The sequence below is a fragment of the Lepidochelys kempii genome, chromosome 14 (assembly GCF_965140285.1).
Source record: "Lepidochelys kempii isolate rLepKem1 chromosome 14, rLepKem1.hap1, whole genome shotgun sequence".
Taxonomy (NCBI): Eukaryota; Metazoa; Chordata; order Testudines; family Cheloniidae; genus Lepidochelys; species Lepidochelys kempii.
The window spans coordinates 44,184,500-44,198,441 of record NC_136393.1 but is presented as its reverse complement, the minus strand read 5'-3'; the positions used below and the strand labels follow the sequence as shown (position 1 = coordinate 44,198,441).

Here is a 13,942-nt window from a genome sequence, read left to right as displayed (position 1 = left end):
TCTCCAGCGAATGTGACTCTGGATCCAGACACGGCTCATCCCCAACTCATCCTGTCTCAGGATCGGAAAAGTGTGAGATGGGGAGACACATGGCAGCAACTGCCCGACAACCCTGAGAGATTTGACTATTGTTTCTGTGTGCTGGGCTGTGAGGGATTCACCTCAGGGAGTCATTCCTGGGAGGTGAAGGTGGGGGGTGGGAGATACTGGGCTGTGGGGGTGGCCAGAGTCTCTTTGAGGAGGAAGGGATGGATCAGCCTCAGCCCTGAGGGAGGGATCTGGGCTGTGCAGCGGTGCAGGGATCAGTTCCGGGCTCTCACCACCCCTGAAACCCCCCTGACCCTGAGCCAGGTCCCCAGTAGGATCCGGGTTTATCTGGACTGTACCCGGGGGCAGGTGACATTTATTGATGCTGGTGACGAGTCCCCAATCTTCACTTTCCCACCAGGCTCCATCCCTCGGGAGAGAATCCGACGCTGGCTCTGGGTCGGGTGGGGATCCCGGCTCAGACTGTGTCGCTGAGACATGTAAGGGAGGGGGGAATATCCCTCTGGGGACCCTGAGATCAGCCTCCCTAGCCTCACACACCGTTGTCTCTGCCTGCGGGCTTTCTATCATGCCATCACTGTGACCCTGGAGGTTGCTTCTGGTCTCAACTCTGTGCAGCCTCTGCACTGCCAAACCATAGAAATCAGGGAGTGAGAGAGGCAGAGAAGCCAATCTCATTGCCCCAGGGATTGTGCAGCCTGTTTGCCACTGTCCTGTGTGGTCCAGGAGGACTCTGGGGATGCTGGGTCAGACAGTGTCACTGAGACATGGAGGGGGGGAAACAGCCCACTGGACATGCAAAAATGGGCTTCTCTAGCCAAGTCATCCTAGCCCCTATTGTCTGGAGGACTCCTGTCTACCCAATCCTCTGGCCTCTTAGCTTTATGACCCCTGGAAACTTAGGCACCCACTTCTGCTGGCACCGGTGGGTGCTCGACCCCCCTCAGCCCCACCCCAACTCTGCCCCTGCCCCACCCCCATTCCAACCCCTTTCTTAAAGTCCCCACCCCCACTCTGCCCCCTCCCTGCCCCTATTCCAACCCCTTCCCCAAATCCCCGCCTTGGCCCCACCTCTTCCCCACCTCCTCCCCTGAGCTCTCTGCATTCCTGCTCCTCCCCCTTCCCTCCCGGAGCTTGTTACGCCACAAAACAGCTGTTTTGTGGCAGCAAGCACTGGGAGAAGAAGCAGGGAAGCAGTGCGCTCAGAGGAGGAGGTGGAGGCAGAGATGAGGTGGGGCAGGGAGGGGAGGTTGGCTGCTGCACCCACCAATTTTTCCCTGTGGGTGCTCCAACCCCGGAGCACCCACAGAGTCAGCACCTATGCCTGGAAACTCCTCCTTCCTCTCTGCAGTACCAGGGGTGGGAGGGGAAGAAAGGGGAGGGGAGGGAAGGGGGAAGAACCCCTGGAGCTGCAAGAGGATCATAGGTGCTCTGAGGAGAAGATGTGGGGGCTGGGAAGGGTCAGAACTGATGGAGGGGCTGGGGGAAGGAGTGATGTGGAGTTGGGGGAGAATTAACATCTGGGGACAGGCAGATGTGGGGGTGGGAGGGACACAGAATTAATTAGTATTTGGAGAGTTGGGGAGAATCTGGAAGCTCTGTACCAGCAGGGATCCTGGGAGTGGAAGAGCCAGGGACTGAGGAGTGTGACCTACAAGTCATGAAGGAAGGGCTGGTTAGGTGGGAAGGAGTTAGAGGGCAGGGTGATGTCAGCTAGATGAAGATGTGGAGGGTCACGCACAGGGCAAGTTTAAGGGAGAGAAGAAATGAAAGAATAAAAAAGGGAAAAATAAAGTAAAACCAGTGTAAAGAGAGAAGCCTGGAGAAAGTGGAGGGAAATTCAAATGAAGAGTGAATGCAAAATTATCCTGAGGAGGGAAATGATCTGAGTGAGCAGCAAGAGATGACGGAATAAACTCAGGGGAAGGACCTCGGAACCTGAGGTGGAATGATCAGTGATAAGGAATAGAGAAGGGTTAGGGAGATTCAGAGAAATACACAGATGGAAAACGAGTGCTAGAGAAAATGACGTGTAAAACTCGATGTGAAACTTACTCCTGGGGGAATTGTGCAGATTTTGCACAGAATCCCATGTGCTGCACAGAATTGGGGCTGCAGAGCTGCTGGCCACCACGAGGGGCTGCTGGACTCTGCAGAGCCCACTCTCCCTCTTGCAGTGAGCCGAGTGCCTGGGCAGGGATGGAGGCTCTGTACGCTGTGCGGCAGGGCTTGATCATCCACCAGAGATGGGAGTGGGCCCGGGAGACCCGGCTCTGGCAAAAGGTGAGGAAGGACAGGGCTTTACCACGTCCACCAGCGAGACAAAGCTGAGCCTACGGCTGGGCTCTGGGGGGCCAGAGAGGGAAGGGAGCATGTGTCTGGGCCGGGGGGGGGGGGGCCTCACACAACCCCCTCCAGCAGCCCCCAACTGGAACTGGATTGTTTTAGGGCAGGGGTGGCCAACCTTAGAAGGAGCCAGAATTTACCAATGTACATTGCCAAAGAGCCACAGTAATATGTCAGCAGCCCCCCCATCAGCTCATCCGCCTCCAGCCCCCAGCGCCTCCCCCTCTCCCCTCCCCATGCCTCCCGCCTGCCATGATCAGCTGTTTTGCATGTGCAGGAGGCTCTGAGGGGGAGGAGGGAGGGCACAGCATGATCAGGGGAAGGGGCGGGGGCTTTGGGGGAAGGGGTGGAGTGGGGGCAGGGCCTGGGGCAGAGCAGGGGGTTGAGTAGTGAGCCCCCTCCCCCTCCAGGCACATTGGAAAGTTGGTGTCTGTAGCTCCTGCCCCAGAGTCAGCACCTATGCAAGGAGCTGCATATTAACATCTGAAGAGCCATATGTGTCTCCGGAGCCACAGGTTGGCCACCTATTTTAGGGTTTAACGCTCCCTTCCCAGAGGAATCTTTTTTGCTGTCTGTGTCGTTGACATACTTGCTGACAAGTATTTTGAAATTAATTACTAAAATAATTGAAACTGGTGTGATTTTATTGTGTTATTTTTGACAAATAAAATATGCAGAATTTTAAAACATGCACAGAATTTGTAATTTCTTGGTGCAGAATTCCCCCAGGAGTACAGTACACACACCTGAGCCCAGCGAAGGTGTCTCCAGCCACACCAAGTGGTATAAAGAGGTTGCAACCATTGTTCAAGACTAACACTAAAGGATGCTTCAGAGAAGGAGACAAGTCTCATGGGGTAGCCGTGTTAGTCTGTATCCACTAAAACAACAAAGAGTCCGGCGGCACCTTAAAGACTAACAGATTTATTTGGGCATCAGCTTTCGTGGGTAAAAAATCCACTTCTTCAGATGCATGGAGTGAAAATTACAGACACAAATCGGACATCAGGCGTGGTAACATACAAAAGCCGGTAGGAGAACATTTCAATCTCCCTAGACGTTCTATAACAGATTTAAAAGTAGCCATACTTCAACAAAAAAACTTCAGAAACAGACTTCAGAGAGAAACTGCAGAGCTACAATTCATTTGCAAATTTAACACCATCAATTTGGGCCTGAAGAGGGACTGGGAGTGGCTGGCTCACTACAAAAGCAACTTTCCCTCTCTTGGTATTGACACCTCCTTCTCAATTATTGGGAGTGGACCTCATCCATCCTGATCGAATTGGCCCTGTCAACACTGGTTCTCCACTTGTGAGCTAACTCCCTTGTCTTCATGTATCAGTATATCTATGCCTGCATCTGTAATTTTCACTCCACGCATCTGAAGAAGTGGGTTTTTTACCCACCAGATCTTATGCCCAAATAAATCTGTTAGTCTTTCAGGTGCCAACGGACTCCTGGTTGTTTTTCAGAGAAGGAGAGTGACTTGACCAGTTGTGCAGAGGGAAGCTGACAGATACCAGGTTTCACAGTGGAGGCCCATTCACATGGAAAAAGCTGCCTTGACAAAGAACACCGACTTCATGGATATACGCCGCTGGCTGGAGGGAAAAAGTGGCCACAGGAGCATGCACAGGAATAAAAATGTGGCTGCATTTGGAGGGGCATTTTCTGTGCCCCCTGCAGCCAGAGGGGCTGGTTCTCCACCACTGCCCCGCTGCCAGAGTAGCTGGCTCTCCCTCTCCCTGTAGCTGGAGGAGCTGGCTCTCCCACCACCCCCCCCCAACACACACAAACCTGAGGGGACGAGAAACCCGACTCCCGTGACCGGAGGAACTGGTTCTCCCCACCGTGGCCCCAGGGTTGGTGGACTGGAGCTGGCCCTTCCCTCCTCCCCCTGCAGCCCTGAGTCTGTGGAACTTGCTTTTCCCGGCAGCCAGACGAGCTGGCTCTCCCCCCACGGCTTGGGGAGCTATCTCCCACCCTGTCTCAGGGCTGGAGGAGCTCACTCTCCCCGCTCCAGCAGAGTCTTTTGCCCCTGCTTTCACGCCCCCCCTCCCTTGCACACACCCATGAGTGGCCACAAGAACTAGTGTTCTGTCAATGCCACACTGTGTGCTCCCTTGTCCAGGGCTCTGTCTGTACTGCCTGCTCCTCAGCGTCCATACCACTGCTTCTATGGCAGCGGGCAGGAATGATGGGGAGGAAACGGGGGCAAGACACTAGCTGAGAGGTGTGTGAGTGGGAGACCCCTAAGGAGCGATCAGGCAGCCCTTGGGTCTGTTGCATTCCCTTAGTTCACCAGACAACAAGCTGCTGTTCATTGAATCAGAAGATTCTTCTTCGAGTATGTGTCCATGTGGATCCCATGCTAAGTGGGCATGTGCCCCTGTGTATGAGACCAGATTCCTTTAGGTAGCGTTATACAGTCGAGCCATGCATGTGCCCTGAGCCTCCTTGTGCTCCTGTGCAAGGGAATACAAGTGGGAGCGTTCCTGCCATTCCCTCAGGTCCCTCTGACCATCCGCTGAAGTGAGTTAGAACCTAGTGGAATCCACTCTGGTGAGCAATCTCCAGCATTCTAATTCTTCCAAAAAATGTCTGAAAATTCAGAACTCCTCTAAATTACCCCCCTTCATCGCCTACACTCCGAAATCCTCACAGGGAATGGAAAATCTGTGACCAAACCCACTCTCTGGGACTCCCTCTTGTACAGACACCCCCCGCCTCCCCGTACAAGTGATGGACTCTAAGATGGGCTTCAAACTGTGCCACCATGGGATGGTCTCATCCCCCTGACAGATGGGAATAGCAGGTGCCTGTTTGGCCTGGGAGAATCTCACATCTCAGACAGGTGCTCTGCCTGCCTGTCGTTCTCCACCCCAACCAAAAAAAAAAAAAAAAATCACAGGATGCCTGAACCTCCATCCCCGGGAGCAGTCGCTGAGAGTAGCTTCAGACTCAGAACAAGGGGGCCAAGTTCTCTGATAAGACTGTAGCCATAGAGCAGGTGGGTGAGGCCTAAGGTGGACAATGGATAAATCAGCTCTGAGTTCACCACCAGCACCCGCAACAGCATTGCTCCCAGCGATAAGCCCAGAACCCAGGTTCTCTCAGTGGTTTGTGCTGAGATCGGCCTCCCAGTCTGCAAAGCAGACTGATAGACGGTGTACAGAATTCTGGGGTCAAGGTTTAAGAAAAAGATCCATAGCCCCACCCACCCACAGAGACATGGGAAGATCTTGAAAGAGAAATCTTCCAAATATCACCAGCGCACAGTACAGAGCTGCAACCACAGGGGCAATGTGATTAAATAGCAGTAGCAGGGAGCCAGTTTCTCACTGTCAACCTGCAAACCGGCCAGTGTGGGATACCAGCAATTGAAACGTGTGACAACTGTTTGCAATGTGGAACACCTGGAGTTTCCAGCAGGTCAGACCAGAAGCTACAGATTATAGTTAAAGCATTATGGTCTGAATGAAATAAAGCACTGAAAAAAATTATGCAAACAGAAAAGGAAGACTTGTGGCACCTTAGAGACTAACCAGTTTATTTAAGCATAAGCTTTCGTGAGCTATAGCTCACATCAAGCTTATGCTCAAATAAACTGGTTAGTCTCTAAGGTGACACAAGTCCTCCTTTTCTTTTTGCGAATACAGACTAACACGGCTGCTACTCTGAAACCTGAAAAAAATTATGACCTTCAATCACAAAATCACCCTTCAAAATAACCCTTCTCTATTACTTGAGTTTCAGGATTAATTGCTCTTGTTTCTATGGCTCAGCCGCTAGTGGAGGGAGCTTGACAAACATTTTGCCATGGGGTTACACAACCATTTACTAGACAGCAGTAGAGTATTTGAGATCAGGACTCCTGGGTTCTCTCCTGGCTCTGTTGTGACGGGGGAGGGGGAGGGACAGCAGCTGGGACCCCTGGGTCCTTCAAATTACCTCCAAAGCCCTGGGGTGCCGACTGCCACAGCCCCAGGGCTCCTGGCCACCATGGCAGCAGCTGCCATGAAGGGCTGGCTGGGGGAGACTGATCCCCAGCCCTGCTCCTTCCACCCAAGGCCCCGCCCATTCCAGGGGTCAGAGCCACCCCCCGACACCTTGCCCAGGAGGGACCCAACATACCAATAAGTCCCTCTACTTACTTTCACCCCTGAAGTGGTCTGAAATATGATGTCAGCACCAGGGTTGTCTGTGTTTATTTTCCTTCTGCCCCCGGAGATTCCCTGCCCAGGTCTCAGTGACTGGCCCTGGTCACCCAGTCGCTGCCATGGCTGGTGAGGATATTGCGTTACCCTGGGCCTTGATCCCCAAGGATTAGTGCGGAGCACATGGAGAGGTGCTGGCACCGCCGAGCCTTCTGCATCTCTCGCTCACATGGAAAGGGTCCAGTTGAGGACCAGATGTCACGGTGTTGTGCAGGGACAGAGTTTCTGAAAGACTGACTCAAAGGATATGTAGCCTTGAGGGGACATGATCTCAGACCTTCTGGGGAAGAATACTTTAAAAAAAATTGATTTTAAAAGGACACTAATTGGACATTCAAACTTGCATGGCTGCCAGATCCTTCTAAGAGTCTAAGCAACCATTTATTTGGATGACTCTTCATTGCTTCTTACACTGTTACCAATCCTAGCCCACCGCTGGGACCTAGGATTGTAGTGGTCCTAGCAACGAGGTCTTAATAGAGCCTGTCTTCCAAGGCCTCCCACTTCTTCCTTGGTGCCAGACCCCCAAATCTGCCTCTCTTTCAAACAGGGTCCCCTTCCATTGGAGTCCTCCAATAATTGCTCCAGGAGCAGAAAATAAATGAAAGTGTTCTTATGATCGCCCTCTCCTTCCATAGCTGTGATCACTTGAACACTCAAAAACAAAACGTTCATATCATCATATTACTATCCACTGTAACCAAATTAACCCTTCTCGGGCATATCAGTCAAAACAGGGCTCATTCTTATGAGCATAGAATTATTTACCTTAAATTCCCTTAATATCTTACAACTGAAAGCTTTCACTTACCTTTCAGTATGCTTTTATTCAAACGAAACCAGTTTTAGATGTGTGTGTATATAAATACACACTTATATATATATATAGCCAGCCATACCTAAAGGCTGCTGTGTGTGCGTGAGAAATCCAGCCAGGTAGTGATTTAACCTGAGTACAATTAAGATATCCTGGCCACACCTGAGTGAAAAGTTTTACGTACCATTCAAATTTGCACGGCTGCCAGATGTGTATGTGTATTGGTTTTTACGTGTGTGTGTGTTTATACGTCAATGTCAGAAAGGAAAGAGGTAAAAAGAGAAGAAAGGAAAGATCATAGAATCATAGCATATCAGGGTTGGAAGGGACCCCAGGAGGCCATCCAGTCCAACCCCCTGCTCAAAGCAGGACCAGTCCCCAATTAAATCATCCCAGCCAGGGCTTTGTCAAGCCTGACCTTAAAAACTTCTAAGGAAGGAGATTCTACCACCTCCCTAGGTAACGCATTCCAGTGTTTCACTACCCTCCTAGTGAAAAAGTTTTTCCTAATATCCAACCTAAACCTCCCCCACTGCAACTTGAGGCCATTACTCCTTGTCCTGTCCTCTTCTACCACTGAGAATAGTCTAGAACCATCCTCTCTGGAACCACCTCTCAGGTAGTTGAAAGCAGCTATCAAATCCCCCCTCATTCTTCTCTTCTGCAGACTAAACAATCCCAGTTCCCTCAGCCTCTCCTCATAAGTCATGTGTTCCAGACCCCTCATCATTTTTGTTGCCCTTCGCTGGACTCTCTCCAATTTATCCACATCCTTCTTGTAGTGTGGGGCCCAAAACTGGACACAGTACTCCAGATGAGGCCTCACCAATGTCGAATAGAGGGGGACGATCACGTCCCTCGATCTGCTCGCTATGCCCCTACTTATACATCCCAAAATGCCATTGGCCTTCTTGGCAACAAGGGCACACTGCTGACTCATATCCAGCTTCTCGTCCACTGTCACCCCTAGGTCCTTTTCCGCAGAACTGCTGCCTAGCCATTCGGTCCCTAGTCTGTAGCTGTGCATTGGGTTCTTCCGTCCTAAGTGCAGGACCCTGCACTTATCCTTATTGAACCTCATCAGATTTCTTTTGGCCCAATCCTCCAATTTGTCTAGGTCCTTCTGTATCCTATCCCTGCCCTCCAGCTTATCTACCACTCCTCCTAGTTTAGTATCATCCGCAAATTTGCTGAGAGTGCAATCCACACCATCCTCCAGATCATTTATGAAGATATTGAACAAAACCGGCCCCAGGACTGACCCCTGGGGCACTCCACTTGACACCGGCTGCCAACTAGACATGGAGCCATTGATCACTACCCGTTGAGCCCAACAATCTAGCCAACTTTCTACCCACCTTATAGTGCATTCATCCAGCCCGTACTTCTTTAACTTGCTGACAAGAATACTGTGGGAGACCATGTCAAAAGCTTTGCTAAAGTCAAGAAACAATACATCCACTGCTTTCCCTTCATCCACAGAACCAGTAATCTCATCATAGAAGGCGATTAGATTAGTCAGGCATGACCTTCCCTTGGTGAATCCATGCTGGCTGTTCCTGATCACTTTCCTCTCATGTAAGTGCTTCAGGATTGATTCTTTGAGGACCTGCTCCATGATTTTTCTGGGGACTGAGGTGAGGCTGACTTGCCTGTAGTTCCCAGGATCCTCCTTCTTCCCTTTTTTAAAGATTGGCACTACATTAGCCTTTTTCCAGTCATCCGGGACTTCCTCCATTCGCCACGAGTTTTCAAAGATAATGGCCAATGGCTCTGCAATCACAGCCGCCAATTCCTTTAGCACTCTCGGATGCAACTCGTCCGGCCCCATGGACTTGTGCACGTCCAGCTTTTCTAAATAGTCCCTAACCACCTCTTTCTCCACAGAGGGCTGGCCATCTATTCCCCATGTTGTGCTGCCCAGTGCAGTAGTCTGGGAGCTGACCTTGTTAGTGAAGACAGAGGCAAAAAAAGCATTGAGTACATTAGCTTTTTCCACATCCTCTGTCACTAGGTTGCCTCCCTCATTCATTAAGGGGCCCACGCTTTCCTTGGCTTTCTTCTTGTTGCCAACATACCTGAAGAAACCCTTCTTGTTACTCTTGACATCTCTGGCTAGCTGCAGCTCCAGGTGCTATTTGGCCCTCCTGATATCATTCCTACATGCCCGAGCAATATTTTTATACTCTTCCCTGGTCATATGTCCAACCTGCCACTTCTTGTAAGCTTCTTTTTTATGTTTAAGATCCGCTAGGATTTCACCGTTAAGCCAAGCTGGTTGCCTGCCATATTTACTATTCTTTCGACACATCGGGATGGTTTGTCCCTGTAACCTCAACAGGGATTCCTTGAAATACAGCCAGCTCAAGATGTGTTTGTCTATGTATGTACATGTGTATGTGTATGGGGTATATATATGTGTGTGTATGTATGTAATGGGTATTGTATGTGTGTGGTGTGTGTACATCTGTTCAATCCAGCCACACCTACAGGCTGCCAGATATATATGTGTGTGTGTGTGTCAAATCCAGCCAGGTAGTGATTAAATCTGAGTACAATTAAGATATTTCAGCCACACCTGAGTGACAAGTTTTACTTACCATTCAAACTTGCACATGGCTGCCTGCGAGCAGGTATGTGTATGTATACGGATGTGTATGTAATGAAATGTGCAATGTAATATGTGTTTGTATCTGTCAGAAGAAGAAAGAAAGAAGAGAGAAAGAAAAAAATACTGCTTGGTGTCAATCATCCTTTTATCCAGTAGGAGGTGCTATACCCTCCTGGACTTTACAATAAGCCTTTCAAGATCAGGGTTTAAAGTCGTACCTTGAGCCCACCCAGGGATGCCAATTTTTTGCCTTAAAATTTAGACACCAATTATGTTACCTACAAATTTGTAATTTAACAAAAGGGTAACAAAGCTGTGTCCCACCATAAAGGGATTGCCAGGGTATTACCGGGGGGCTTGACTCTGACCCACAGAAGGCTCCCCAGATTTGTCTTGCTGACCCCTGAAAGGACACAGATTCAGCCTTCCACTCAAGGATGGCCACACAAGCAGAAATTCTTCAAAAACAAAAGATTTATTTAATAGAAAATAAGTGGTTACAATGTATTTAATAAAGCCAGAAAGAATTATTCCTGTTGGAATTCTGCAACAGTACACTGGCTCCAAATGGAACAGTTGCAGAATTCCAACAGGAGTAAAGTATGCACAGAAGGTAGTAAAAAGCAATAGAATGAAGTTTAAAGTATCATATGATTGAAGTGGTGCAACAAAATAAAAGACACAGGCTGTAATGGGGTGCAGACTCACCACCATGGCACCTCCTGCTGGCTGCTCTGGGAATTAGCTCAGTCCAGTTGAGTATACCACCTTTCAGGTGGTGTCTCACCTGCCATCAGTCTGCTATCTCCTCCTTCTGCACTGTCTGCGGACCTATGTCACTCTCAGATGGCGACCCTCCAGCTGTGCCCCCAGCTCAACCCTTTGGGGTGGGGGGGGAGGATACAATCCAGGGGTACCAAGAATCCTCAGTCCTTGCACCTGCCTCAGCAGCCCAAAGTCTAGTCCCTCACCTGAGGGGCAAACTGAAGTCTGGATTGGCCACGCTCCTCAGTGGCAAGTGCACTGCAAGGTGAGGGGGAAGAACTGCCCCCCCCCCCCAAACTGGACAGCAGCCACACACCGTGTTGGCTGCAACCCCCCAGCGTCTGCTTTCCTGGTCCACTTCCCTGCAGCCCCAGCACCTTTCTGGCCCTTGGTATCAGGGGTCCCAGTAGCCAGTCAGGGTGGAGCTCTCTCTTGCTCAGCACTGCTCTATCCAACGAATCCTTCTCCCTCACCCTCCAGGGAGAGACTGAGCTCTGGTCTGCTGAGCAGCCCCTTATATCTGCTCCAGCAAGCCCTTTCCTGACTAGTTCTTAATGAGCTCTTTTGCCATTGGCTGGGCTCTGTGCAGCCGCTCCAAGGCTGCTCTAGGTCCTCCCAGGCCAAAGTGGGACAGCCGCCCCAATACACAGGATATTTTAACACATGCAGTCATTTCCGCTGTCAACTCTGCTCGGCCATCGTGAACCAAGCGGCACAGCTTCTGCCGCCAACTCTGATCTCCCACTCTCGCCGCTCTACCGAGCTTCTCCATGTTGTCTGTCCTGGGCTCCCGCCTCCATGAAAGCAGAAGACAACCATTTCCCGCCTTCCTTCGGCTATCGTGAACCGAACAGCACCTCTTCTGCTGCCACTCCGCTCTCCTACTTTTCGCGAACTTTTTCCAGGATTACCCATGCAGGCGCCATAGCGCGGCAAGCATGGAGCCCGCTCAGATCTCCGCTGCTGTTTTGACCATTGTACATACCTCACACATTATCCAGCAGTATGTGCAGTACCTGCAAAACCAGGCAAGGAAGCGATGACAGCGCGATTACAATAGTGATGAGGACATGGACACAGACGTTCCTAGAAGCACGGCATGTGGCGATTGGGAGATCATGATGGTGTTGGGCCAGATTCATGCCGTGGAACGCTGATTCTGGGCCCAGGAAACAAGCACAGACTGGTGGGACCGCATAGTGTTGCAGGTATGGGATGATTCCCAGTGGCTGCAAAACTTTCATATGCATAGGGCCACTTTCATGGAACTTTGTGACTTGCTGTCCCCTGCCCTGAAGAGCAAAGACACCAAAATGAGAGCAGCCCTCACAGTTGAGAAGCAAGTGGCCATAGCCCTGTGGAAGCTTTCAACGCCCGACAGCTACCTGTCAGTCGGGAATCAGTTTGGAGTGGGCAAATTTACTGTGGGGGCTGCTGTGCTGCAAGTAGCCAATGCAATCATTGACCAGCTGCTATCAAGAGTAGTGACTTTGGGAAATGTGCAGACCATTGTGGATGGCTTTAATGCACTGGGGTTCTCTAACTGCGGCGGGGCGATAGACAGAACCCATATCCCTAACTTGGCCCCGGAACACCGGGGCGGCCAGTATGTAAACCGCAAGGGGTACTTTTCCATGGTGCTACAAGCACTGGTGGATCAGAAGGGACGTTTCACTGACATCAACGTGGGATGGCCAGAAAAGGTGCATGATGCTCACATCTTCAGGAACTCTGGTCTGTTTGAACAGCTGCAAGAAGGGACTTACTTCCCAGAGCAGAAAATTACTGTTGGGGATGTTGAAATGCCTATAGTTATCCTCGGGACCCAGCCTACCCCTTAATGCCATGGTTCATGAAGCTGTACACAGGCACCCTGGACAGTAGTGAGGAGCAGTTCAACTATAGGCTGAGCAAGTGCAGAATGGTGGTAGAATGTGCTTTTGGATGTTTGAAAGCGCGCTGGTGCAGTTTACTGCGTCGGTTAGATCTCAGTACAACCAATATTCCAATTGTAATTGCTGCTTGTTGTATGCTCCACAATATCTGTGAGAGTAGGGGGAGACATTTATGGTGGGGTGGGAGGTTGAGGCAACTCGCCTGGTGGTCAGTTTCACACAGCCAGACATCAGGGCAATTAGAAGAGCACAGCAGGGCGCGCTGCACATCAGAGAAGCTTTGAAACCAGTTTCATGACTGGCCAGGCTACGGTGTGACAGTTGTGTTTGTTTCTCTTGAAGTTACCCGCCCCCTATATATATGAAAGGAAATAAAGTCACAAGTGTTTAAAAAAACGTTCTTTATTATTTGTTGCACAACACATTGAGAGAAATCAGAAGGTAGACGGGGGGGGGTGGGGGTGGAGGAGGAGGGAAGGACAAGTCCAGAAACCAAATCAAAATTTCGGATATGCCAGCTTTCTGCTGCTTGTGCAATCATCTGGGGTTGAGTGTGTGGCTCCCAGTAGCCTCTCATCCCCCCACCCCCGTGTTCTTGGGTATCTGGGTGAAGAGGCTATGGAACTTGGGAAGGAGGGAGGGCGATCATTCAGGGGCTGCAGTGGCAGTCTGTGGTCTTGCTGCCTTTCCCACATTAGATCCACCATACAGTGGAGCATGTCAGTTTGCTCCCCAATGAACTTGACCATAGCATCCTGCCTGCTCTCATCGCGTGCGTCCTTCCTCTCTTCGTGTTCATTTAACGCTTCACGGGACTCCGCAATTGTTTGCCTTCACACATTCAGCTGGGCCCTATCAGTGCAGGAGGACTGCATGAACTCGGCGAACATGTCTTCCCGAGTTCATTTTTTCCGCCTTCTAATCTGGACCAGCCTCTGGGATGGAGTAGATAGGGGTCGCGTTGAAACATTTGCACCTGCGTGAGGAGAAAAAGGGAGGGTTGTAATTTAAAAGATACATTTTAGGGAACAAAGGGGACACTCTTTCTCATTGAAACAGGCAATTCATAGTACACAGCACATGTTCTTTCTGTACAAGGTCGCATTTTGCCTCTTATACTGAAGTGCCTGCCACTTTGGTGTGAGTAAGCCATCACATGCAGCCGGGCAACAGAATTCAGCTTGCAGGCAGCCATGGTAAGCCCTAGGGGCACATGGCGTTCTGCTTCTTCTGCAGTCAT

At 50.5% G+C, this 13,942-nt stretch overlaps 3 protein-coding genes across 4 annotated transcripts in view; 2 read left to right on the top strand and 1 right to left on the bottom strand.

Moving 5' to 3' along the window:
• The window catches only part of LOC140898057 (uncharacterized), a 51,790-nt gene extending 51,268 nt beyond the window's left edge, over nt 1-522 (top strand). Inside the window, 1 exon segment of the mRNA XM_078848370.1 lies at nt 8-522. Coding sequence (XP_078704496.1) covers nt 8-522 — 515 coding nt within the window.
• LOC140898034 (uncharacterized) overlaps nt 1-13,942 on the top strand; it is a 302,273-nt gene that overhangs the window by 102,251 nt on the left and 186,080 nt on the right. The window lies entirely within an intron of this gene.
• Nucleotides 13,089-13,942, bottom strand: part of LOC140898084 (uncharacterized) — a 40,088-nt gene continuing 39,234 nt past the window's right edge. The window contains exon 7 of the mRNA XM_073311542.2: nt 13,089-13,678. The gene's annotated coding sequence lies outside the window, so the exon portion shown is untranslated. The remainder of the gene's footprint in view (nt 13,679-13,942) is intronic.